Source organism: Marmota marmota, unplaced genomic scaffold (assembly GCF_001458135.2).
Source record: "Marmota marmota marmota unplaced genomic scaffold, marMar, whole genome shotgun sequence".
NCBI lineage: Eukaryota > Metazoa > Chordata > Mammalia > Rodentia > Sciuridae > Marmota > Marmota marmota.
Genome location: NW_025999977.1, coordinates 37,536,524 through 37,564,102, shown reverse-complemented (window position 1 = coordinate 37,564,102; position 27,579 = coordinate 37,536,524). Strand labels below are relative to the sequence as shown.

General features: G+C 46.9%; 1 protein-coding gene across 3 annotated transcripts in view; it reads left to right on the top strand.

The window, feature by feature from the left end:
- Positions 1–1,508: 1,508 nt before the first annotated feature.
- The window catches only part of Lbh (LBH regulator of WNT signaling pathway), a 30,107-nt gene continuing 4,036 nt past the window's right edge, over positions 1,509–27,579 (top strand). Inside the window, exons 1-2 of one of the 3 annotated variants that reach the window (XM_015479802.2) lie at positions 1,509–1,530; positions 8,878–8,980. In XM_015479802.2, coding sequence (XP_015335288.1) covers positions 8,903–8,980 — 78 coding nt within the window. In that variant the 5' untranslated portion in view covers positions 1,509–1,530; positions 8,878–8,902. Of the gene's footprint in view, positions 1,531–1,676; positions 1,698–6,042; positions 6,292–8,877; positions 8,981–27,579 lie in introns of those variants that run through there. The other 2 variants (XM_015479800.2, XM_015479799.2) reach the window with 2 other exon arrangements.

Genomic DNA, 27,579 nt, shown 5'->3' with positions numbered 1-27,579 from the left:
TAGAGGGAGCTGGCATCTCAGTCCCATCTCCCCAGTGCCTGACACCATGCTGAGCACCAGACTCAGTCCCTCATTTCTTTGCAACAGGAATTCAGGTTGCAAATCATGTTGGAAGGGCAGAGGGGGTGGACTCTCCTACTGACTGCACTTGCATGACATCTGTGCCATTTCCCCTTAGCTTTCCAATTCTTGGGGGCATCACTAACTCAGCTTAGGAATTTGTCCTCAGCCTGTGTCCACCCGGCAGGCACGCTATGCTCATGCAGACTCTGTGTTTATTTGGGGTTGTTTTGAGGGTAATAAAGATGGGAGAGAAAGTAAGTTCTCCTAACTTAATTCCTTGTGAACGCAGCCACCTGCCTGCCACTTAGGAGGTGCTAATGCTGACTGGAATTGGTGTTGAAAGGGCAGGAAGGTATAATATGGACCCAGCTATCGGATCCGCAGGCGGGTGCAGTGTGGGTGTGAAATACACCGGGGACTCCAGCGGGCTCGGGTTACTGGTTATGGCTTGGCAGGCACCTGTGAGGTGCTCAGGGGGAGCCATCTCTGGGGCATTGCACACTGCTCGCTCCTCTAAGCAGGGGCGGTGGGTGTGAAATCGGCGGGGACTAGCTGCCCAGGAGGAAGCTAGCTGACACCCCGTGTGCTTGAAAAGAAAACTGAAAGTGTGCTTCTCCGTGGGAAACGGCTGTGATGTTTTCTTCTTTTATTTCATAACCCCACAGGTACGGTGAAGGTCGACCAGTGACCTGGGGGAGGTAAGGGGGCAGCCGGGTGGTAGGAAGGAGCTTGCGTTGTCTTGTAGTCTGGTGCTCTTTGTCTCATTCCGGAGGGACCCGGCCAGCCCAGGGATCACTTTGCTATGCTATCCATAGCTTGGTGATAGTAACCTCTCTTTTCTGGCTGTGGAACTGCATTCCTGTGTGGATGTGGAAAGAGAGAAAGCAAGACAGAGCCAGAGCTAGCACAGGAATGTGAGTCTTTCCTTAATTGGACATGAGAGCCTTGAACTGGTTCCAGTTGAAGTGTTTTCTTTTAGGGCCTGGACCCTAAAGATTCCATAGAGTTATTTCCCCCCCCACCCCCACTCAGAAAATCCCTTTGCTTCAAAGGCCCCTTGACAGAAATAAAGGAAAAACCAGGGCTGAATCTCTTTGATATTTGGGAAGGCAAGTTCATAGGCAGCCAGATCCCAGGCTTCTTTGGGGGGTGAGAGGAGTCTGGATGGAAAGAAAGCAGCACCTTATGAGAGGGGATATGGCAGGAGGATCCTCAGGCTTTGTATTGGGCTGCAGAGTCCTGATGCTAAGATGCAAAGAACTCTTTCTCTTGAGCATTTTTTTTCTTCTTTTGGTACTGGGGATTGAACTTGGGGGTGCTTAACCACTGAGCTACATCCTCAGCCCTTTTTATCTTTTATTTTAAGACAGGGTCTCACTAAGTTGTTTAGGGCCTCGATAAGTTGCTGAGACTGGCCTTGAACTCAAGATCTTCCTGCTTCAGCCTCCGGAGTTGCTGAGATTACAGGTATGCACCACCATGCCTGGCCTTGCTTGAGCATTTATAGAAGCAGCTTTTTTCAGCCTGATCAGCACCCTGATACCTAAAAAATAGATTTCTTCTGTCTGCTTGGATTGCTTTAGGGGTGTGAGACATAGAGAGTTCCAGCATCTTTCCTGAAGACGATCAGCAAAGTAAGTTGAAGGGTGGAGGAGTGTAGTCTGGTGGAATTGGGTTGCTTTGTGTTGTTGACTGCTAATTGCCCAATGGCTGAGGTGGGAAGGCACACATATTCTCAGACCTGTGTGTTCATTGCATGCCTTGTATCCAGATGGACACAGTATCTGCGAGATACTGGAGGATGTTTGAAGAAGATGCTGGGACACTGGGACCACAGTAGTGGCCACCAGGCAGAACATCGCTGCTTGCCTCTGATGTCTGCTTCCTAAAACCTGGAAACATCCATAAGGGACTTCAGAGGGAAATGGGGTGGCCTGTGACTGACATGAGTAAAAAAATCCGAAGCGGATACAATTACCTCTGCTGGGCTCCCTGTTACCCCCAAACAGCCTAAAAACAAGCCCTCATCTGCTCAGTGCTTTCCAGTTTACCAAGTGTTTTCACAACACTGTCTCATTTTATCCCCACATCAACCCACACACATTCTTGCCTTTCAGATTTCTTATGTACTCAAATGAGTTTCACCAAAAATTGGCTACAAACTCCCCTCTCCTACTCACTTTTATTTTTTAAACCTCAAACCTTTGACTGATATCTTTAAGAAGCTCCCAGATTCCCAGAGTGGGAAACTAATTTATTCTGCCTTCCCTGCCCTACTGGATGGATACCAGGAGTCCTGGTCTTTGCTCTTGGAACCAACAGTTTTGTGTAAAATTCGTAGTTTAGCTATTAAAACAAACAAAACCACAGAGGCCACAATAAGTGTTGTTTTGTGGAAAAAAAAAAAACAACAGAAAAAAAACATAGGCTTTGTAACCAGGAAGCTCCAGAGTCAAAATTTGGTTCAGCCATTTGAGTGCCAGGTGCCATAACCAATTACTCATTTTCTAGAGCCTTGACTTCTTCATCTGTGAAGTGGAGCAGTAGTGACGGTGTCCAAGTTGTAGGGAGGCATAAATGTAACAGATCTGGGTTCACTGCAGCAAATGTCACCCCTTCCTTCCCTATTTTCCTAAGGTCAAAAGCTACTTCGTGAAGTACTTTATAACCTACCCAAAGTACTAACCAAAGTACCAGCTTCACTGCTACTAGAAAAATTTAATACAATACTGTCTTTGCAAGTCAGAGAGAGATACCATGTGAGAATATGTTGCTAAATGAATTTAGATAGTGATCTCTCTTTTTTTAACTAGATGAAAAATAGCTACATGCCTTGCATACCGGCACAGTTATAACTAAGATAACTCTAATAAGATCTTAAGTTCATTAGCTTTAGTCTTCTTTTAAAAAGTATTCATTTCGGCAAGGTAGAGAAGGAGCTCAACAACTGGACTTGTGTAATATTGGAAAGCAAGGTGCTTCTGATTATGCCTGGATTATTATTGAAAGTGAATTGCAAATCAACCCTTCCATCCCTCAGGACAAATGTGGGAGAAGGGAGGGAGTCAGAGAACTCTGACTGGGTGTTGAGTTCACTGATATGCATATAGTAGATGATGTTCAATAAATGTGGGTGACGGATGGAGGTGGTGTTTGACCTTTGCTGCTGACTCCTTGGCAAACACAGTGCACAGCGAAGTGTTAGAGTGGAAACAACATTTGACCAGCAGTTCGAAGGCCCAGGTTCCACCTATACCACTTAATAGTCTGGTGACCTTGGACATGCCATTTAATCTCTTAAGTGTCTTCTCACCTGTAAAATGAGGAGACTGGACGAGGTGATTTGGAAGGTCTCTTTCAGCTCTAAGGTTCTGGAACTCTAAGCAACTTCATTTGATTGAGTTTCTATTCCTTCATTTATTCAAAGGCAGCAGGGATAGAAACCTATCTCCTAGGGCACTGGAAAGAAAGGTCATTGTGCCTGTTAAAATGCTCTGTATCTTCAGAGAAATGAAGGAAATTCAATGATGGAGAGCATGTAACAGAGTGGAAACCTGGGTGTGTCTGCAACCCCTGAGGGCCAGAGCCAGACCAACCCTTTCTAACTGTATGATCTTTAGCAAGTGTCCTAATTTATTTCAGCCTCAGTTTGCACATATGGGGACTCTGAAGTTGTGCAGTCATAATCTTGTCACATTCTTACATTCTTTGAAACCAAAGTGTTGAAAATGCTTTGCAAAACTGAAAAGCGCTATACAAAGTATGGTTGAGAAATGGCTGCTTGTTAGTTGTATCAAGTTCAGCACCATGTCTCCATATTTTCATTTAGGGGACACAACCAAAGGCTTATTTTCCACTCTAATTTACTGACCGGTGAAATTTAGGTAAAGTGAGCAAAATTTTCTAAAGTGTAGGCATCAGATAATTGCCTCAGTGACCTCTAATGTAAGGAATTCTCCCAAAGGCCAGATCACTTCTGGTGAAGGCCTTCCTTCCTACCCTCTTCTCCAAAAGGAGCCCATTTCAACTTAAGATACGAGTGGGGGTGTGGGGGGTGTAAATGAGGTGGGTTTTTCTAAGTTTTAAAAATTTTATGACATTATTCATAAATATGAAAGTGTATCTATTATATGTAAAATTGATGTGACAACCTTTCATCGCAGGCCTTGCCAGGGAATGTTCCTGGGGAGATATGGCAGAAGGCTTCCATCCTGCTCACCCCAGGGCCTGGTTCAGGCATCCTCCTGGGAGGGCCTTGGAAAGTCCCAGTAGGAAACCAGATCTTCAAGCACTGGCTTCCCTTTTGACACCCCAGATGACAACATGTCATACCCAGTCAGTGACATTGAGGAGCTTCCCCACCCTTTACAAAAGGCATAAAAAGCCCTTCTCTTCGCAGTAACCCCACACCTGGAACATCTCCATTACCGTCTGACCATAAAGAGTGGCCCTCCATCAGGACACCAACCCCAACCCTGCTGCACACAGGTGGTGCCTTGCAGGACAAACCAGCTCTTGCTCTCGTTTGGGGGATAGGGACAAGATCCTAAATTTTCTGGTTGAAGCCATATTTTATCAAGAAGCACACTTTTTATTCCAGGTGAATATATGAATGACTGATAATAGCACCGTTATTTTAAAATTACTCTTAATGATTATTTTTATTGAAATTGAGTTTGGGGAAAACTGATGAAAATTATGAGGGCCCCCTCTTTCAGATTCCTCAAGCCCTGACACTGTTAAACCCTTACCATTAATCCCATCATCATTTTTACCTGATGACTCCCTCGTCCCACTCAATACATTCACTGCCTTTTCTTCAAAGAGCTGACTTATACTTCCAAGATAATTATTTTTGCTCAGTTTTTTGAGAGCCACCCCCCACCCTTTCCCAGCCCTGTGTACACATAGCTCAAGTTATTTTATAGGTAAAATACGTAAAGCTATTTTGTAGGAGTAATTGACGTAGAGGTCACAGAATGCAGTGGCTGTGGGGGCTAAGCAGCGCGAAGGCCTGGACAGACCCGGAGCTGCAATTCCTGGGCAGTGTGGGAAGCGTTGCTCTGAAGCTCTTTGTTTACGCTGTTATACAGCGACTCCTTGGAGCAGATACGGGATCCAAGACTAGTGGTGCGCGCTCGAGCACCGCCCACTCGCACCTCCTACCCGCACCATGGACCGTGTGTGTGATGTGTGTGTGTGTGTGTGTGTGTGTGTGTCCGCGCGCTCCTGTCCAGTGAAATAACCCAAGAATGACACCACATCCTTTCTCCCACAAACAAAACCCTCCATGGATCCCAAGGCTGCGGACCAGTTCCTCGCAAATCTTGCGACCCCGCAGGCACTGGGTCCCCGACTCCCTGTCTCTTCTGCCTACCCACAGCGTTTATTGGTGATGCTCTCCTTTCCACGCTGCTAGTCCAGGATGGAAGGGTCGCAAGTCTGGCGCCGCGATCGCGGTGCGGCAGAGGACGATTCCAAAGGGAGGCCTACTTTGGGAGAGGACCGCTGAAGAGGGGTCCTGAGTGTGGGCTGGGGACGGTGAGTGGGTGCCAGGGAGGGCGCGGGGCCAAGCGGCCCGCCGGGTGGAGGAATGGCGCCCTCCTTCGGTGCAACCTGGGCAGTCACGTCCCGAACCCTCCGCACGCTCAACGGTGCTGCCTTGGAGTCCCCGGGTGTGCGCAGGAAGGGGGCTGCGGATGCCTACGGGTTTGTGAGCAGGAAGCGACGTTGACATTGAACTCCAGCCGGGTGCGTGCGTGTGTGCGTGTGTGTGAGTCGTGGGCAGGGGGCAGTGCTCCGAGCTGCAGCAAACCACGGCCCTCGGGGAACAGAGCTCAGCGCGCCCCCGAGTCGCCGCCCGCGGGAGCTGCGAGCGCTGAAGCCATTCATGATTTTGGTGACGTTATTCCAGGAGTGGGCGAGGAAGGGCGGGGCCTCTCGGGGCCAAACCCCGCCCCCTCCCCTATAAATACAGCTTCCCCGGCTCTTTGTGGGAGCCGGAGCTCGGTGAAGAGCAGGGCGCTCGGTCTGCACCGCCGACGCCGCTGGCAGCCGGGCTGTCTGGGAAAGGCGTACCGGCGAATGCCCAGTGCTCGCGCTCGGCCTCTGCCGCGCCCGTTTGCGCCCGTGTCAACCTCACTCGGGACGCAGTGACCGTTTTTAAATCACAAGGGCGTGGGTCAGCTTTCCCTAGGACTTCATGTCTGTATATTTCCCCATTCACTGGTGAGTATCCTGCGCCTGCGGCGGGCGCCGGTCTAAAGACCGAGGCTTCGGGGCCCGGGCACCCGCTCGTGCGGGCTCCGATGACACTAGCGCCTAGCGCTAACCCGCCGCCGGGAGCCCCTGAAGGAGTCAGCGTCAAGGTTGCAAAGGTGGGGGTGGGGGGAGGTGGTGCTGAGAGCATCCAGACAAAGGAAGTGAACTCGGAGCCTTCACTTAAGTGACGGCTGGAGGGTGGTGTGTGGTGGTGGTGGTGGGTGGGGAGAGCCTGGGGTCCCAACGAAACCCGGGTAATGAAACCCCTTATGCGGAGTCTGCAGGAGCGCGCGCCCACCCTGGCGCAGGGGGCTCTTCTCTCCCAGAGCCCCTCCCCTTTTTCTTTTTTGTTTGCATGCAAGTCTCGGCGTCGAGGCCGGCTGCAGCGGGGCTGAGCTGGTGCAGCCGTGGCGTTTGCAGAGCTCCGGGGAAGGGAGGGGGGCGCGCTCCCCACACGTAAGCCACAAGCAGCAGGGCACACGCTGCACCCTCCTCGACCCCTGCCCTCTGCATAGTCCCTAAGATCCCATTCGCCTTTAAGTGAGAAGTCTCTCTCGCGGTGCAGAAATGGAAGGAGCCGGGGCGGGGGCTGGGGGCGGCAGAGATTTGCCCCTGGCGGGCGATGGGGGATAGGAAGGATGCAGAGAGGCCCCTGGTTGCTGGGACGTGCGCGCCGGCTGCTTCTTCCTTCCTGAGCTAAGCAAAGTGGAGGAGTGGCCGAGGTGGAGGAGGGGGGACGAGTGCGGGTGGCCCCGGAACACGCTTTCAGGTGCGGGCGTGCGAAGCCCGGCCGGGGTTAGGGACAGGCTCCCTCCCAGCCAGGGGAAAGCGGGTTCCAGCCTCGGCGCAGCCCTATTCCAAGCGCAGCCGAGCCCAGGAACCGGAAAGTTCATACTTCTCACTTCAACTTTTTGGGCCCGCGCCACAGCCCCGAGCGGGGACAGCGCCTCATATCAGGTGAAGAACCGAGCGTTAGCCCTGTGGGTGCTTCCCTGGTACTTTTTTTTTTCTTTTGAGGGTCAGCGGCAGCCTTTCCAGGACCCGGGAGGGACTTGCCTCTTGGAGGGAGGTTCCAGCCTTTCAATCTAAATCCAGCATCTTCTCTTAGTCTCCCCTCCCCCATCACAACCGGCCTCTGTTTAGAGAGGGGACTGAACTCTCAGAACAAAGTAAAAATCCCCCCACCCCCGAGGCTTGTACACCCCTCTCTTCCGGAAGCCCTGCCCCTCTATCCCCTAATAGTGTGCAGGTATCCAGGTGCCTTATAGGTGAGACTTTGAAGGTTGGTGGAGGCTTTGTGCCTCTGGTCAAAATTTTGCAAGGTGTTAAGGCCCCTCAGGGATATTAGCTCCTGAAAAATTAAAGTTCAGGGTTATTTTATTGATCAGGTCTTCACAGTCTGCAACAGTTTTACCCAGACCTTAGCCCTTAACATAACATCTTAGTAACAAACAGGGCACCTGTGGCTCAGAGGTTATACACTTGTTCAGGATCATGCACTCTTAAGCAGCAGAGCCTAGACAAGAACCTATTGCTTCTGCTTCCAAAACCATTTCTACTCTGTGTAGTAACTAAAAAATGAAGAGGAGTCTGGTATCACTGCTTCCTTAGATATAGTCTCTAAAGCATGCCTCACTTTTTTTTTCTTTTTTTTAAACCATGTGCACAGACATAATGGTGAAAATGCTGGGTATTGTGTAGCGGGTACCTGGATTTGGTATGTGGGTTTGGCATTATGCATACAGGACCCTGTGTGTGCCCATGGCTTGTGCAAGGATAATGGAACATTTGTATCCTGCTTAGAGAGTACAAAGCACTTTCACATGTCTGCAATTGGTGGGCCAGCTTGGCCCCTCTGGAAATTTCCTTTGCAATCAGAGTCCCAGTATCCTTAAGGCTTTTTAATCCAGGGGATGTTTTTCAAGCTGCGAGCTTGCAGCTGCTGCCGCTGGGGCTAAAGAAGGGGGTTGGATGGCAGATGTGAAGCTTGCAGAAAAGCTGACCCCTTGGGGCTTTAAGTGGGACATTTTGCCAAAAGGAGCACTAGACAGACAGAGACATTTAGGAAGGCAGCAGGATTGGACTTTGTCTCCCTGAGGCTGGCCTATTATTGTTATTATGTAATAATAACATGCAGTTCCCCTTTGGAAATTCACACAAGGATTACTTTTGTTTTTAAGTGGAGGGGTGGAGGGAAGACCTGGCTGAATTGGTTTTAATATGGATACATGGACTCAGCCACCTACTGTTGTGGTTTATTCTAGTTCTGTCTTTAAAGAAAAATTCAGGGTTGCCCTGTCTTAGATGGGACTATAATATTCAGGAGAGTCAGAAGAAGAAGGTTTGCAGATGGAACTTTGTCACTGGACTGGACAAGGGCCCTGGTGCTATGGGTTTGGAAGGTTTGGAAGCGTGTGAGCTTGTTTTGGTGCAAGCATTGTTTTGAGCACCTCTTATCCTGCCTCCAGAGATTCCCCTGGTCTCACAGCAAGTGAAGGCTCAGAGGAGGAAAATGCATGCATTTGTTGACTGTTGGTCTGGATTTCTTGGCAGCCCTGACTATCTGAGATCGGCCGAGATGACTGAGGTAATGATGAACACCCCATCCATGGAGGAGATTGGCCTCAACCCCCGGAAGGATGGCCTTTCCTATCAGGTGAGTTAAGTACTCTTGCTTAGCGTATGGTGGCTTTTGCTGGGGCTGAAAGTGTTACAGAGCTGGGGACTTTAGAAAAACTAAGACAGCGTGAAGATCCTCTCTTCAAACCCTGACTCATGTGATCAAATCAGAAAGATTTTAGACATGTTGCTCAGAGTAATAGGAATGAGTTTACTGAAGGAATAGGAAAGGGGTTAGGGACATTCTCAAGGGAGAGAGTGGGTCCTCTCAGAGAGGAGAAAGACAGTGTGCCTGTCCTGCACTCCAGTTTTATTGGGGATCCCAGAGAAGTTTCCAGAGAGTCCCACCCAGGTTCACCTCTTGACTTTTGACTGACAGCAGGATGACATCAGACTTTCAAGATCCCACTGTCATGGCAACTCTAGGTCACCTTGGCCCATGCTGGCAGGTTCTAATTGGATTCTTAACCATGCATTCTTACAGATTTTATGGTTAGGAGGAATGACCCTTATCTCCCAGAGTTTCAGGATCTGGTCACAAAAATATCCCGAGTTCCTCTTGTCAACATTATCTTGGGCCTGCGTTTCTCTTGCAGTTAACAGGTAGTTTGCTGAGGAATGTAACATATCCTGTCCACTAAGGGCTGCAGTAAATTGCCTATTGGAAAGGAAAGCATGTGGGGTTCAGTACAGTGGGCCCGTTCGAAGGGGCCCTTAACCTTGGATTCCCACCATCCTCATATGTCTGTTTCCTAACAGAAGCACACTTGGTTTTGTGTCCCAAAGCCACCTGTAAGAGCTGTGTGACCTTAAGGCCAGTCCCCAAATGCCAGGAAACCTTAATTTCTTCATCTGTAAAGTGGGGTATCAATAGACTTCACCTCATAAGATTGTGATGATAAGTCAGCAGGTGAGAGGATGGGTTTAAGGCATTCATAGTGCCTGGGACACAAAGTGTCCAGCAGACATTAGCCGCTGTGGCTGCCAACCAGCTTAGAGATCATCCTGTCTGGTGGATCCAAAATGCATAAAGACCATGAAAAGGAACAAAGTGACACTTTCACTCTCTTACCCCCAGGGGTCTTAACAGGCTGGTGACAGAGCACTTGTTACCCCTGGGGCAAATTGCTTTTGGATAGTCTAGGAGAGTTCCTAGGTTGCTAAATTTGGGGGAAGGAGGAGTTCTGTTTGTAAGGGAAGACTGTGAGGCTAGGGGAGTTTATAGAGCTGCTGGTCCAGGGAAGACAGATGGGGTGAGAGGGGCCATGCTGCAGGAATGAACCACATGCCTGCTGTGGACCAAGCATTGTACACACATTGCTTGCTGTGCCACAGCTCAGAGGTGGGAGTTCTCACCCTGCTCCACAGAGGACACAGCCCCCAGCTGAGTTGGAGACGTGGCTCTCTCCAGCCCCAAGCCTCACTCTTCTGATTCATGGCATGCCTCCACCTTGGGCTGGTTCTGGCTAGAGTCTAGACTCACTCTGGCTGGTCATCCTTAGAGCTGTTCCAGGGGCATTTATTTTGTAAAGAAAGAAACAAATAGAAAACCAGAGTAGGTGCAGACTGATGAGGGGAGAGTGATCAAAGGGCCAGGATGAAAGCTGAGGTTGGGAACACAGCTTGGACTCCCTTGGGAGGCTCAAGGAGGCCCCTTTGTTTTGTATCAATAGAGTCAGGCCCCTCCTGCGGGCTGTTAATGAGGATTCCATTAGCCTGAAGGGCTGAAAAGGCTCTTTCCCCAGAGTGGGTCTGAGGAAAGCTGTTGAGAGCCCCAGGGTCTGGTGGGAGGTGGAGAAGTTCCTGGCCTACCAACTAGGCTGTTTTTGGATATCAGTTTCCAAGCCTGTGAGTCAGACTGAATCTTTTTGTGGCTACAGGTGAGATTTTCTTTCATTTCAGGGTTTTAGATTTCCATCATAGAACCTTTCCAAACACAGTCATTGACTTCTTGCATGTGTTTTTTTACACTCTCCTTTAAACAAGTCCCAGGATAAAGGGCCAGGCACTGCAGGACAATTTTCTCAGCCCTTCAAGTGCTCCAGGCCCTTCTGCAGCATCTGAGGGTTGGTGCAGGTGATGATGGAGGAAGGGGCTGCCATGCTGGGTGAGGAAGGCTTACTTGGGGCTGCAATACTGAAGGAAAATAAAGTCACCTCTGGGCTCCTGTGATATCACAATAATAAGAAAAAATTACTCTAGTCTTCCCTTATGGTGCTGGACCAAGAGCCCAGTTCTCACAGCCCCCAGGAAATCTGTCTCTGCCCCTTGGGTGAGGACTATTGCCCAGTGCCAAAAGATCCTGCCTGGAACTTCAAAGCACTCTGTCAACAAAATGATTTCAGAAAGGGCTCTTGGTTGTGTAATGAAGAGAAAGGGGAGAAATTATACTGTTTGACCAAGTACACAGGCAATCTGGTCATTCTAGATATGGGCCACCATACAGAAGCTATGGTCAATCCAGGTATGGGCAGCAATGATCAAATCTGAGTTATAGAATCTAAGAAGGTCTGGAAGAGGGAAGTCAGAATAGGGCTGGGATTTGAAATAAAATGAAGGCTTTCAGGAGGCCACACCATGTATCATATAATTGTTATAGCAGCAGACACCCTTTGGCTCACCCCCGTATATGCCAAGTGAAAGACTCTGTAGTGAGCTGGTCTAACGATTCTCACGTGACAGATTTCTCTGGACCCACTCAAATTAGTGCTATCCAATTAAAAGCTTTCCCACCAGAGCTCTGGGGATTGGCTGGGCTGGTTCTTGGCCGGAGCTGGTCTCTCTGCATGCTTGGGCTTGGCTCAGATCTGGGGGTGGGAATCTCAGAACTCTGCACTTGGCTTTCCTCCTGAGGATAATAATAGTATGTGGCTTTTATTAAGACCTGCTTTTCCAAGGAACTGAGAGTGGGAAAGAGACATCAATCCCAACTTGGCAGATGAAATAGAATCTCAGGCTTGTGGTTTGACCTTGAAACAAGGTCATCAAATAAATGGCCCATTGGACTTTGTCAGTCATTCCCCCACCTTTCAGACCTATTGAGAATGAAGCTTTCCTGATTTCTCTGTACTGGATATGACCTTTCTTTCAGTGCTTGTGGCATTTTGTACTTTGCCAGGATGTTGTGCTGGGCTTTGAGGATATGCGTCCTACCTTACCTTCTCCTTGCTTGGGTCCTCGAGGGCAGGGGATGACTTACTATCACCTTTGTACCCTGCCCCCACCCAGGGTACCTACTGGCTCAGTGCCTTCGCAGGTGCTAAGTGGATGGTGGGCAAGTCTCTTGATTCAGAAACTGGCCACTTTGATCTCTTTCCTAGATCTGCTCAGGCCCATGCCAGTAAGGGTTCCAAGTGAATGCCCTTTTATCCTAAAAGATCCAGTTTAGCCCCATCTTTTGTCTTTTGATAGTACTGTATTGCGAGCCAGTACCATTTGGATATCACATCAGATAAGTGATATCCATGTCTGCACATTTATTTGGCATGAATTATGTCATCCCACAGGTTGGGTGAGTAAATAGTTACTAGAAAGTCTGAGTACCTTTTGAGCAGGCTGTTGGTGGCAGCCGATTCTCAGAGCTGAGTGGGAGGTCTCCATGAGGACATTTATGACCCTGAAGGCTTTAGCTTCCTGCCTACACTGTAGGCCCCGAGTCACCAACCTGTGGGACAGGAATGTCTGCTGGCCATCAAAACAAGTCAGCGGCTGCCTGAGAAGCCTGCTCCTTCCATGGCTCCAGGATTCCAGGCATGTGGTGCTTGGGGATCTCTGACTGGGTCTCCTTTTATGCTAGGCTTGCATTGGTCTGGGCTCTGTACAGGGAAGCATCCTAGGGGAGCTTCTGGGCTCTTTTGTTGCTAAAACCCAAGAGGCACTGGGATTCTGATCTTGCTGCCTGACTCCCCGCCCCGCCCCCCCCCCCCAGCCCAGTGCATGTAGGCCTCCACAGTTTTACCCACATCAAGGTCAAGACATAACTATGGCTTCTTGGTTTTAAATTGTCCTTTCTAAAGCATCCCAAATAAGATCTGATATCAGTATCCTTCCTGGGGACTCTTTCTGGGGATCCCTTTCCAAGCAGAGCACACTCCTGACTGGTTGCCTTGGTATTCCACCTGCCATTGCTCTTGATCATGTACTTCTGCTACTTGATATCATCTACCAGGCAGGCTGGCAGCAGACTTTTCTTCTCAGGGAGTCAAGGGACGCCACTCTCAAACCCGAAGGAGCGACTTCTTCACAGAATGCACTGCTCCGGTTCCCTGTGTGTTCCTTTTGATCTACTGAGCAGAGAGCTTCTCCATCTTCCCCTTCATCTCCCAGGGCAGGAGGGAGTAATCCAGGGGAGGAGGAGGGATAGAAGTGGCCCAGATGGTTTTGCCTTTGCCTGTTATTTGCTTCTTGACATCTCAGTGCCTCAGTCTCACTCTGTCCTGGGGAGGACTCATGGGGGCTGGGAATCGGCTCCCAGGGAATTGGGCCCTGGACAGGGTCTTCTGGCCCCTTCTGTCTTAGAGGCTCATCCACAGCCAGCTGCTCTCTCTTCAGAGCCCCTTGTTCTTTACCAGGAACAGTGATTTCTCTCTGGTCCAGGAGAGCACTGAACAGCAGCATTTCAGAACTGTCCTCATGCACCCTACACGGAGCCGCCTTCATGAATGTCCTGAGCCTGGCTCACTGTGCTGCTCCCATCAGGGTGGGATGCATGTGTCTACATAAGGGCTGGGCTTAGCTTCCCTGTTCCTGGGTTAGGGCCTCAGGAAGGTTGCTGCTCAGCAACATACTACTGTCCCCCTCAAGCCCCTGCATGTAGGTCACTCTGGGAATAACTTATCAGCTCTGTTTGTGTCCTCCTCCCGAGTCCTCTTGTCTCATTGGTTACCCCTGCATGTCCCCCAGAGCTTGAGAGGCCCCACTGAGCAACTGCACACAAGTCCCATGGTCACCAGGAAACCATCTTTCACAACATCAGACTTTAAAAAGGCACAGGAGTCCCTGGAGAGACATAAAGCTAAAATTCCAAAACACTTGGCAGGAGACAGCCAGCCACAGACACGACATGTTACTGGAATCATGGCAAGTTTTCTTTCTCCATCCCAACTCCCTCCACCGTTCTGGGTAAAAATCACACCAGTGTGATGTATGAGAGGCAGCTCTGGCCGCTGGGTTTGGAAGCACAAGGAGCCCATTTCTCTGAGTGGCATTGAGCTGCCTCTGCACACACTGCATCCTTATTCACCTCAAGTCCACTTTGCATGAGGATCCAGCACTTTCTTCCTATACTCAGAGCCTGCTGTGGAAGGCCCCTGGATCAGGCCGCAGAAGGCTGGAATTGTTCCCATGGGAGAAGTCTCCCTCTCCCCCTTCCCCTGTGGGCACAACAGTGGGTCTGTGCCCAGCCAGGGAGAGAACAAGCTTCCTTCACTGCCCAGCCAGCCGGCTGCACACTACAGCCATACAGCCTCCTCTCAAAGGGCCCGTGTTGGCCCTGCCGCCTCCCGCTCACAGTGGTTGGGTGTTCGTCACACCACAGAGCCAGGGGCCATGTCTTAGACTGTCTTTGTTCCTACAGTACCGGCCACGGTGTCCTATAAACAGTCACTTAATGAGCGCTGAATGATGGGCCGGGCCTTTCTCTCCTTTCCCTGCATTGAGAACCAGGCCTGTGCCTTGGCAGTCCCATAGTGTAGATTTTTATAGGGTCAGCATTTTCTGAGTCGACCCAGTCCCCCATGTCGGATAGAATGGAGGGTTGTACCGTGAAGAAAGGGATGAGTTTGGGTGGCGAATCTTGTGACTGAAGTCAAGAGCTATTCCTGGGTGTCTGGCGAATGTCCTGAAGTGATCTTTCAGGCCTGATCCTGAAATAATCCTCAGAGAACATGAAGATAGGCCCTTCATTCACACAGGGCCCCGACTCGCTGAGGTTCCCTTCTTTCCAGTCTAGTAGCCACAGCGTCACCTCTGTCTGCCTCTCTCCTCCCCACCTGCCCTTCCCACTTTAGGAAGGTTCTGTGTCAGCAAATCATATCTTGTGCCAGCTGCCTCCCCTTGACTTGGCAATGGTTCCTTATTGCACAGATCCATCTTGAAAACAATTTGCCCCAAATTTCTCCAAATTGTTGTCAAGCCAGCCTGGGGAGTTGGGGAGCTCCCTTGGCCCTCTCCCCTTTGGGCTTAGTTGTCTTGCTCTGTGGGCAGCTCATCTTAGGTGAACTGGAGAACAGGCCCCCAAACATGTAGCTGAATCAGCATCGACTACTTGCTTCTTGAACAGAAAGTTTACTGGAGTCAATAGGAAGGACGGTTTTAGGTTTTAGATCTCTCACATAAAGCAGGGTAGATCCGAGCAAAGAAGGTGTCACATGTCTTTCCCGAGATAGTTGGTCTCTAGGCCTGCCTGACTTTCTCCTGGCTTGACTTGGGGTGGTTTACAGACAGAATTGTAAATATACCTTGGAATCATCTTCTATTTTTACTTTGTAGAGCTTAAAGCAATTGTCCAGCCCTTTGGACGGAACCCACTGCCTGCGGACACTCTACACCACACACATATACACACGTTTAAGAGCCATTTAACACACACAGTTGGAAGGCAGAATGTTAACACAGTAGTGGTTGTTAAAGATTAGAGTGTTGTAGTTATAGGAAATGTTTTCCTTCTCTTTCCCTCTTTGTTAGTAATTTCATATCATTCTGGATAAAGTGCATATTGTATGATTTTTAGGCTTTTCAAATTTTTATACCCATTATAAAATTTTTATTTTCTTCATTCAACTTTTTGTTTTCCAGTTACCATGTGTAAATCACAGCTGTTAACACTTGAGCATCTTTTGCCTTCTTTTTCCAAGGTACTTAGAACTCTATGTAGCAATAATTATATGTTGTTCTGTTCTGCAGTCTTAACAGCATCTATCACCAGCGCCATGTCATTACAAGTTAACCTTAAAACTACTCCAGAGTTGAACTGGAGATATAGCTCAATGATGGAGCACTTTTCTTGTATGTGTGAGGCCCTGGATTCAGTCCCCAGCATTGCACAAACAAAACAAAACAAAAAACCCAAAGCTATCATTTTTAATATATGCATAAAGTTATAAGGTTGTTTCACTATTTTCCATTGTTGAAATTTTTAGGTCATATTATTTCCTTATAAATGATTTGATAATTTACATATAATTCTATCAATCAACCTGTGCATAATTTATACTATTTCTTTAGAATAATCTGAGTCCAAAGGTAAAAATGTGAGTTTGTGAGTGTACATTATCATTAAAAGGTAATATTTAGCTGGGTATGGTGGCATATGTCCATAATCCCGATGACTCAGGAGGCTGAGACAGAAGGATTGGAATTTCAAGGCCAGCCTCAGCAATTTAGCAAGACCCTATCTCAAAAAATAAAAAGGGCTGGGAATGTGGCTCAGCAGTAAAGTACCCCAGGTTCAATAATCCTTCGTACCAAAAAAAGAAAAATAACCCATATTCCTATCACTGAGACATTCTGGTATGTTTTCTTTCAACAGGTTTCTGTGTACTTATATTTTAAAAATAAAATTGAAATAATAGCGTGTGTGCTGTAGTGAATGCTTTTGTCATTTAACATATTGTGACTATGTTCTTGTCATTTGGTTTTCTTTGTAATATAGCATTTTGTTATGTACCATTTCTTACTGCTGAATATTTAGGTTGTGGCATATTTTGTTCTTACAAAGAATACTGCTCTGAACATCATTTTACATAAACCTCTGCACGGGTCTAATTAATTTCCTTGGAATAAATTCCTGGAAGTAGAATTCTTGATTTAAAGAAACTCAACATCATTTAGGCTTTTGATTTTATATTCCCTGAAAAACAGAAAATGTAAATAAAAGAGTTTATTATGCTTCCAGCATTGAAAGTTCTAGCAAACAGCATCACAGGGGTGTAACATCTATAGAGATGGAGTAATGGAGAAGCTTTGCAGGTAGAGTTAGAAAGGTGTTTGGGTATTTTAGCATGTTTAGAAGGTGTTATACATCTTTTCATGGTTAATTATTTCAAGCATGTAATAATTGATGATGTTTAAGCGCCATTTAAACAGCATTGCAAAATAGCTAGTGATGATATTCTTTTTTTTTTTTTTTAAGTATCAGGGATTGAACCCAGGGGTGCTTAATCACTGAGCCACATCCCCAGTCCTTTTTATATTTTTAAAATTTTGAGACAGGGTTTCACTTAAGTTGGTTAAGTCCTCACTAACTTGCTGAGACTGTCTTTGAACTCAAGATCCTCCTGCCTCAGCCTCCCAAGTTGCTGAGATTACAGGTGAGCACCATCACACCTGTCTGCTAATGATGATAGTCTTGACCCATGGTAGGTACGTTGATGCACTCTGGATTCCAAATGTGTATGGGTCTCTATTTTTCTTTGGCATTGGAGTACCATGTAACGATGAAAAGACCAGGGAAATCGCTTTGGCCTGAAGAACCCCGAAATTTGACCAGAGTCATACTTAGCCCATGCCGCTCTTGGCATCCCTGGGGCTCTATATCTGGTTCATGGAATGCTCATTGTTGAAAAATAGTGCTTCCCTGGAATTAAGGCTGGGTTGGACTCTTAGAAGTAGAATGAAACATAAAGGACATCTTGTACCCCATCCAAGGACCTTCTACCTGATAAGCCTGTGAAGCTGCAGGTGTTTGAAGCATGTGAACAGTCCCAGCCAGTGTTCCAGTAGGGTCCACATGTTCCTCGTGGTTTACAAAGTTAATTTAGATGTTACACAGACAACTTTTTTAAATGTTAGCACATTTTATGATAACCACTTATGATCTATAATATTAGTTTCCAATTTATGTAGTGATAGAGTTTTATTTTTAAGCAAATATTTTTTTAAAAGAGAGAGAGAGAGAGAGAATTTTTTTTTTTTAATATTTATTTTTTAGTTTTTGGCAGACACAACATCTTTGTCTGTATGTGGTGCTGAGGATCGAACCCGGGCCGCACGCATGCCAGGCGAGCGCGCTACCACTTGAGCCACATCCCCAGCCCAAGCAAATATTATTTAAATAAGTAAGTAAAAAAAAAACCTAACAGGCATGTGGATTGGATAGGGATGACCAAGGTGGTCCCTTGAGGCTGGCAATCCCAGGCACGAGCTTGTGTGTGAAATTCCTCAACACAGTTCTTTTAGGGGACATCACTGTTGTTATCATGAAGGAATTTGTTTTCTTCAAAAGTCCCCTTAGAAATATCCATAAAGACAGCTAATATTAAATTACAATTTCTGTCTTTCTTTGGTCATTTGCCCCCTCAGATGTGGCAGTAGAAGTACCAGGATCCTTCCTGGCTGTTTTCCTTGGCACTGTAGTATTGGAGATTTTCATGCCAGATTACTTCTTGATAATGTGTCTGTGTACTTCACATTTGAACAAAGTGTTAAAACAGGAAGGCAGCTGCCCCAGGGGTTCACAGACACTTTCCAGGGGACATGACAGCAGGAAGCATTTTCAGGAAATCCATGTCTACACCTTTAGCTTCCTCTGGTGGCTTTTCTCAAATTGCAGTTCCTGCGGACTGGCCTCACCAGGGTCCGTTTCCTACCCCTCTGTCCAGATTGTCCTTGCCGCCCACCCTCCTGAATTCTTTCAAGTTGCCTTCCCCAGGATGGAAACTTTAGGGACTTCAAACACATGGACCACTCAGAATGTACTGTCCAGGTAGCCCCATGAGTCCCACCCCTCCTTCACAGTAAGAAAGCAGTATAGTAAAAATTTACCTTTATGGCCAGACATGGTGGTACATGTCTGTAATCCCAGTGACTTGGGAAGCTGAGGCAGGAGGTTTGGAATTTCAAGGCTAGCCTTAGCAACTTGGCAAGACTTTGTCTCAAAATAAAAAAATAAAAAGGGTTGGGGAGGTAGCTCAGTGGTAAATCATTCCTGATTTCAATCCCCAGTACCAAAAAAAAAAAAATTCTTGTATTTAGTAATTGTTTGTGATACATTCATCAATCAGTTAGATACTAATAGCTGCAATAAGCCAATCCAGATTTCTTTTAATCAACAAAAACTTAAGGTCACAGAACATTTTTTAATAATGTCCATTTAAATATATAAATTTACTTTTTTATTGCAAAGAAGTATGAAAAGCTAATGGCTAAACACTTGCAAACATAAAAATACATTAAGAAAAAGTTTTATGGAGAAGTGGGATGGAAATATTGATTCAAGGAGAGGAAGGAGTACTATGAAATACAGGAGCTTGGTCAGGGGTTTTCCATTGGGAGATGGTTGATATCAAACTGCTGTAGTTTTTATAACCCAGCAAGTACATTGGGAAAAAAAAAAAAAAAGAGTGGTATACGTGTTTTATTTTCAGGTGCCATTATTTATATCAGGAGTTTTAGGACATGTGAAAGGAGATGCAGTATTCAAAAATTTTAGGGGGTATGCAAACAAAATGTTTGGATCCCTGGGTGTCGAGGTCCCCCTTGGAGTCAGGACTGCTGATTTTCAGAGCAGGAGGGCAGCCTGGAGACTGGACAGTAGTGTTGACATGAAACATCTTCTATGGTAGCATGACTTTGGGTCACCCGGGGGTTCTCTGGACACTGCCAGGGACTCAGAGCTCAGAATCCCTCAGCTCAGAGGGATTATGGACTAACAATCTGGGACTGGACTCTGATCTTGGCTTCTCTGCTGTCTGTGCCATCTCAGGCCACTTGCGTCACTTCTTTGGACCTTATTTTCCCTCTAATCCCGATTGTTTTTGTTAGAAGGTTGAATAATGAGGTGAAATCCTCCGTCCTGCTGCTGGAGGTTCACATGGGATTGATGTGCGCTCTCTCTTGTATCAGCTTTTAGATGCTTTGAGGGCATATTTGCTGTTCCCCTCAGGTCTTTTTCACCTTTAAGATACATGTTGTCTTTCCATGTCTTGGCATGCATGGTTGTCTCTGTATGTTGTTGATGTTGTTGTTTTTCCTCCAGGCCAACAGTTCTCAAGTTTTTGGTCTTAGTCCCTTTTATACTCTTAAAAATTATTTATGATCTCCCAAGGAGCTTTTGTGTATGTGGAGTATGTCCGGATATTTACTGTTTTAGAAATCAAAACAGAATCTTTCATTTTTTATATATCAATTCACTCAGAATAACAATGAAACCATTATGTTAATATAAATAACAATTTTTCATTAAAATAACTATATTTTTCCAAAAAAGAAAAAGTTCAGTGAGAAGAGAGGCACTGTTTACATTTTTTTGAGAGTCTCTTTTGTGTTTGGTTTAATAGAAGTTGGCTAGATTCTCATGTGCACCCTCCATGAGTCAATCCATTGTAATAGATGTTGGTTGAAGTACATGAAAATCTGGACCATGCAGATCTGTAGTTAGAAAATGAAGAAATATCTTAACAATCTTTTAAAAAAAATTTTAAATATTTTTCCAAAACTTAACAAGTGGTACTTTCTTACCCATTATGTGATAGCAGAAATCTTATCAGTGAGCTTTTTCTACTCTTACATTAAAATTCATTCCTCTGTCTGGCATTTGGAGTGATTTGTTTACCCATGCTTGGTTTTGTGGTGTATTGTATTCATCATTTGGAAAATATAGATTCACTGAGTTATGCAGATCTTCCAAATGTTGACGTTTCATTACACAGTAGCAAAATGTCAAATTTGTTAACATCTCTACCAGTGTCATCAGAAAGCCTCAAGTACTAGGAAGTTATCAAGCTCATGGGCACTGATACAAGTTTTCCGGAATTATAATTTTCACTTAAAGCTCTATTTTTATCATTGGTGACAAATACTAACAGTCATTTTCCTCAAAGTGACAGACTTATTTTGTTCATTTTTTTAAAAAAATATATATATATCTATCCAGAGCTCAAAAAAATGAGATTTTTGAAAAGAAGATAGATAGCTGCTCTAAAAAAAAATATATATATATATATATGTGTGTGTGTGTGTGTGTGTGTGTATATATATATATATTATATACCTTCAGTACCCAAGTTGAAGTAACCATAGTTTGTTGGTTGGTCAGTGTGGCTAGTTCAGCTTGCAACTCAAACAGGCTTTCTCTGGGGATGACGTTGTATTTTGGTAAGCAGCAGAAGTACTTTTCATTTCATCCCTCCAAATATTAAAACAACATTTATTTTAGAGTCCGTATTAAATAAAAATTTGTTTTTTACTGCTTCACCAAGAACATTAAGGTTTTTGTTTTGTTTTGTTTCTGTGTTTTTTGGTTGTTTGGCTTTTGTCTTAATTGTCAGAATGAGGTGAACAATACAATGACAACAAGGACAATTTGAAGCCACTGCATTAATCCTTGGGAAGGTGCCAGAGGTTTTAGTCCCTATTGCTTTTTAGACCATCAGGACAAGTGTCAACATGGTGAAAGAGGAATGGCTTCTTAGTATTATTCTGAAAATATTTTAATACCATGTGCATCCCTCCCTGAAAGGACCTTGGGAGATTTGAGCTTTGAGAACCACTTCTTTAGCCTACATAAAATCCATCTGATGAGAGCATAGTAGGACTCTTGGCTAAAGAGATGGGTGTCCCTCTAGGATGTGGCCCTGTTTGCTTCAGTTGTCAGCATCAGTGCTGTGTTGGGGTTAACTACCCGGGTGTCTTTGACAGGAACTATACCATCAGGCAGTTTTTGTTTGAGGGGGAGAAACATTATTTTAAACTGGACAAAAGATGGGTAATTAGCTGATGACCTCACTTTGGGGACAAGGTGAATTGGCCTGGCAGGGTGCTGCTGAAGTGACCGAAAGCTGAGCAAAGGCCATGGGACAGGGCTGCAAGGAAGTCCTCAGAGACTTGAGAAAGAGTCGTTTCTATTCTGGGGTGGGTTTGGAAGCCATGTAGGGGTGAGGAAGGGAACAGACGAGGATGAGAAGGCTGTGGGACCAGCTAAATATTCAAGCTTTTTTGTCCCCAAAACAAACAATAAGGGGCTGGTTGAAATGGCAGCTAGGTCAGTCCGAGCTTTCTAAAACAGAGAGGAGGTGTGGCCATGGGACATTTGAGTGATACCAATGGAAGACAGAGAGAAGGATCCAGAAGACTGGGGATTCTGTTGTCAGAGGGGGGGATGATGTGGTCAATAAGATACAAGCATTTGAAATCATCTGTGCCACAAGACTGCAGTCTTTCCTCACTACCCCAGAGAACTTGGAGAAAAATTTCTAACATTCTAAAAATTTCATCAGTTCCCTGGGCCCAGCATTATCAGTAGCAATTAGTGATAATTAATTGGAATTTGGAACTCCCGGACTTGCAGGATGGGTGTGTATTTGAGAGATGTTTATGAAAGATGGTGTTTATCCCAAGGATTTCCTTTTCTTTTAAGTTTCAAGGCTAGAGGCTTAAGCATCTTTGATCCAAAGGAAGGAGATCCAGAGTTGCTCTAAAGCCCAAATCTCGGCCCAAGTGCCCTGTAGGATTAGAGACACCAGGATATGGCAGGATAGGGTGAGGTGGGTGTTCCATGGCTCCAGGCCAGAGAAGAGTGAAAACAAGATGAGAGTCTCAGAGATGGACAGTGAGCTGAGGGGCTTTGAGCAGAGCTAGAGATGGCCCGTCCCTCCCTGAACCCCTTCAGTTGCTCCTCTGCTCCTGAGCCACCATTATTTCTGTTCTTACCTGCCACATGCCACTTTTTCAGCAAGATGCCAAAAACATACTAACAACGTAATGCTAATAAGAGAATAGGAGGTGAGCATTTCAAAGACAGTACTTCTTCCCTTCACATATTATTAGGGGGCAAACTGCACGGTGGGTTATTCATTCGTCTTAGCTGCTACTCATTCATTCCACCTTTCGAAGAGCAGGAATTGGGAGAGATCTGCCCATTGTTACAAACCAGCCCCCACTAGGAAGGAATGAACACACAAGGCCAATCCATTGTCCAGGAAAAATAAGAAATCTAGACTTTGGGAATCTGGGGGTCAGGAGGGACCTGACTTACCCAGGTGCAGGTCCCTGGAGTGGGCTGAGGGAGGTCCGTAGCGGGAAGGCCTCTGGCTACCAACCATCTGCTGAGCGGCCAGGGTCTGGGGAAGGCAATGGTTTCCATTCCAGCTGGCCCCATCCCTGCCCTGGGGAAACAGGGGCTCTGGGACGAAAGCAGTGAAGTCAGTCATTTCTCCAAAGAACCTGGCCTGGGCTATGTAAGTACAGGCCCAGAGTGCTGCTCATGTGCTCCTGTCCCAGGCTACAGCTGTCAGCTTTCCAGGCTCTCGCTCTAAAGGGTCCTTGGGGACCCCAGCTTTACGTAATAAGAACCAGCATTAGGAATTCAGAGTTTACAGAGCTTGTTCACACATACCTGTATTTGATTCTCTCCAAAGCCCTGTAAGATCAGAATTAGCATGAATTCCAATTTATAGAGGAAGCGAGGAGGGCAGGGGGCTGGCTGTCTACACCCAGCGCGGTATAACACCACAATACTGCTGTGGAAATGACTCCCTCGTTTCACTCAGGAGGCAACTGAGGCTCAGAGAAGTTACCATGGCTCCACGAAGGTCACAGAGACATCAGACAGAGGGGCAAGGCAAATGCCTGATCTTCCAGACTCCTGCTCCACCTGTGGGAATGGTGATTTTCCACAGCAGTTTTGGGGTTCTTTGTTCCTCTCTGCAACTAGAGAGGGTGGAGATTTACTGTGTGGTTTTTGTGCACAGTGCCTTGAGGAGCTGGCTTGGCTATTTGTCTCAGGCCCTCTACCCCCGACCCTCCACCCCCCACCAACCCCCAGCACTTCTTTCCTCTGTTCGTCCCTGCAAAGAGGAGCAGGGTGCCCACATTGCCAAGGGCTCAGCTTGCAGAGCTGGTAATTAGCCCTTTGTGTCCAGTTAAGCACCTTTCATCTCCTGCACCTGCTGGTGTCTGCTTTCCCTATTAGCATCTCTCCTGTCTTTGCAGAGTCCTCCGCCCTCTTTGTGGCCAGCTCGGGTTGTTTGTCAAAGACGATGGCTGAGCGATGCACACACAGGGGAGGGTGGCTCCGACCCGTACCACTCACATTTTCCACACGAGATGCCAGACATCTCTCTCCTCTCCCCACCCCTGAGGCGGCCAGGTTTAGGTCACCTGGCTTAAAGGCAGACAGTTGATAGCTAGGTCTCCAAATTTGGGGCCTTTGGAGCCTGGGTATTGCCTTTCAGTTTCCCTCAGTGCATGAAATGGGAGCTGGCTCACCAGTGACTTCCATGCCCACACAAAAAGCCTGCCGATGAATCCTTCATCTTCAGAAGGAGCTTGCCCCCGGCCCTGTAGTTCTCTGCTCCGGGGCCACCTGTCTTGGTCAGCTAACCAAACTTTCTCAGTCTTCCAGGACAGTGCTGCTTTCATAGTGCTCATGATCTGTCCAATGTGGTAGCCACTAGTCCCAGGTAGCGATTGAAATTTTTATTAAATGTGTGTTTATATTATATTTACCTAAATAATAGATAAATTTATATTCATGAGTTTTAACATTTTAGCTACATTTCAAGTGCGCTGTAGTCACAGTGACCAGTGACCCGTGGCTGTTGAATGGGACAGCATAGGGATGCTCTCGTTACTGAGAGCATCTGGTCATGGTGCAGCCCTCTATAGCCAGAAATGCTAGTATGATGGCATCCAAACTCTGTCTCAAAGGTGGTCTCTTCCTCCTAAATTGTCCCGAAGCTCCCTTGGGAATCTGTTTATGTCCTCAACATTCAGGACCTATTGGGATCGAAAGCCAGTTGGCAAAGGATGCTTCTTCAGTGGGGTCCCCTGTGAAATTCCCAGTCACCAGAGTTGAATGCCTATTTGTCCCACACATGGGGGACGCAGATATGCAGGACCTGGATGCTCTTGGTGTGTGTGGTTGATAAACTTTATTCTATTTGGAAAGGAGGGAACTTGGTCCCCATTAGTTAGATGTAAGCCACTGGCTGGGGAAATCGAATGCAATAGAGAGGGAAGCGCAGGCAGGAGGAGGGGGTATAGGGCTGGGAGAATCACAGCCGATGCTTCTAGACCTGCCCTGCCCAGGGATGAGGTGGGAAATGCCTCTTAGAGCCTCCCCATCTTTCCTTCTGACCCTTTTAGAGATGAGCCTTTGCTACAGAGGGAAGGAAGGATTTTTTTTCATCCCAGAAAAAAAAGGGGGACTCTTGGAGCTAGGAGGTCTAACCAGAAGCCGTTTCTTTTTGGAACAGGGGCAGCTCTTCATTCCCTGCCAGTTCCTGCAGGCAGGCAGCATGCCGGGCTGGCCGGCTGCCTCGCCCTACCTGTCATGTGCTTGGCAAGTCCAACTCAGGAGTTCTTTTTTCCACTGCCTTCCCCACCCCATCAAATTGCAGTTGCAACCTCTCATTTTTCTGCTGCCTAGATGATTAAAAAGCATGACTTAGTGGAAAAATGTTGACCTCCTTGGGGTCAGCCTCTTAAGCAGCTGTCGGAGATAAGATTGTGCTGGAAAAAGACTCAGCAACCCTTTGCCCGGCTTTCTGTCTGTTTGCAAGGAAACCATAGCACTGTTTGGCTCTGAGTGCTTTCTGTTTATTTTTGGAGAGAGCTACAACTTTGAGAGGCACAATTTGTTATAATCTGATAATAAAATAAAATCTGATGGATTAGAGTAATTATTACAGTGATTTAAAGTATATAATTAGCAAACTTTGTCTCCCCCCCACCCCCAATTTTTTTTAATGGCTGCTGCTTTGAGCAGTGCAGGGAGCAAAGGTCTTTGGCAACGAAGCAGTATCAGAAGTTCAATGCTCAGACTTCCCCCAAGGACTTAAAAGACTTAATTGTGGAGCTCTTGGTATGAAAAGCATTGTTTGGAGTTATTTTAATTACTGTGTTAGTATTACTGCCTCTTGCTTGGAGATTGGACACTTACTGTAGTCCTGTTGGGACTGCTCCAAAGAAGGTATTACGATTTGAATATTGCTGATGTCTTCAAAGTATTTTATAGTCTCTACATGTGTCAAAAACTTGTACTCACTTAGTGAGACGAGAAGGTCACTTCACTTCTCAAAAGGAGAAACTGAGGTGAGGGGTTGAGAGGACTAGAAATGCAATGGATGTTAAGACATAGTGAGGATCTCGGTTCTGTGGCTTGACCCAGTGTTCTCAACTGAACACATCTTTGAAGTCCTATAGCCATTTGGGTCCCAGTACAGCCACCTTCTAGGGACTTGGCCTTGTGCAAGTCATATGCCCTCTATGTTCTTCAGTTTCCTCGTTTATAAAATAAAGATCGTAGCACTTCATAGAATTATTGTGAAGATGGAGATTCTGCTTAGCACAAATCTCATCCATCATCATCAATGTTATTTTAGTCTTCCTCCCCTTATTTTAGGTAAAAACCTATTCCTAGCTTGTAATGAAATCACATGCTTTCCACACTTCAAAGTCCTCTGGCTCCTGCTGGCCTGGCCCTGACTCTTGTCCTTTCGCTCTTCCTTGGCTTGGGTGATCATAATTAGAATCGAGTTTTCATGTCTCCCAGCCTTGTCACAGGAGGCCCGCCACAGAGGATGGAGACAGGGCAAAGGGGCTGTGTAGGGCCAGGTAGCCATCTCCTCTTGATATCTCACAGCTCTGCCTCGGGTTCTAGGAGATGAGGACAAGTGTCCAGACTGAGAAGCTCATCTTTTGGGCCCTGCTGGCCAGACAGTCATCCTGGAGACCAGGCTGGGGCATCCAGAAGCTGACTGGGCAGTGGAGACCCAGAGCCCTGCTCACCTTTCCCAATCAGTTTCCTATCTGGGAAATGGGGTGTTGACCTAGTGGCAACTAGGTTCTGTGGTTCTGTTCATTTTCCAAAAGGCACAGGCACAGGAAACAAGCAGATCAAGTTTGGAATCCTGGCTCTGCCATGCAACCCTCAGAATCCCAGGGTCTTGCTACCCCAGGGGTGGCCATGAGTCCTCAGCAAGGTGATATCTGAAAGCACTTTGTGTGCCTTCCACTCATTTGAGGTGCCCTGGCTCATGCCCAGAGCTCATGCTTGGAAGGTGCCTGTGTCCTCACCCCCAGGTGGGGCTCAACTCCCCAGGAGAATGAACAAAGGGCCCAAATAGCCCACCTAATCCACTCCCTGCTCTGTACCTGCCTTCCTCTGTGCACAGTGCAGTCCAAGGGTAGAGCGTTAGGGTTGGCCAGGCAGAAGGAAAAGCCCAGAATGGGGGTCAGCTTCCCTGGGCCTCCTTTGACCCCCCCCAGGCCAGCCCCTCCTCTAGCTTGTTTTCTTTCTGGCTGCTATTACGATCCTTTTTTATGAGGCTTGTTAAGTCTTTAATGATGCCTGGCTGTGCAGCTGGCTTAAGTCTTAATCCCCAGCAATAGGCCTTTATTGGATAAATGGTTAATAATCACTGGTCTGCAGGGATTGGAGAGGCTTCTTGGGGCCTGTGACTCCCAGAAGCCCCACATGGCCTGCGACATGGACAGAGTGTGACTTGGCTGGGAAAGCACTGCTTGGAGTTGGGGTGCAGTAAGTCTGTATGTCCTTGGAGCAGCACAGGAGTTGCGGGGGGGCCTGAATATTTCCACCCCAGGCTGCCATGGGCCTGTCTCCATCCAGCAGGAGCGAGTAGCCTGCCAGAATCTGTTCAAATGTGTTCTCCACTCACTCCACTTGTTCTCTTACTA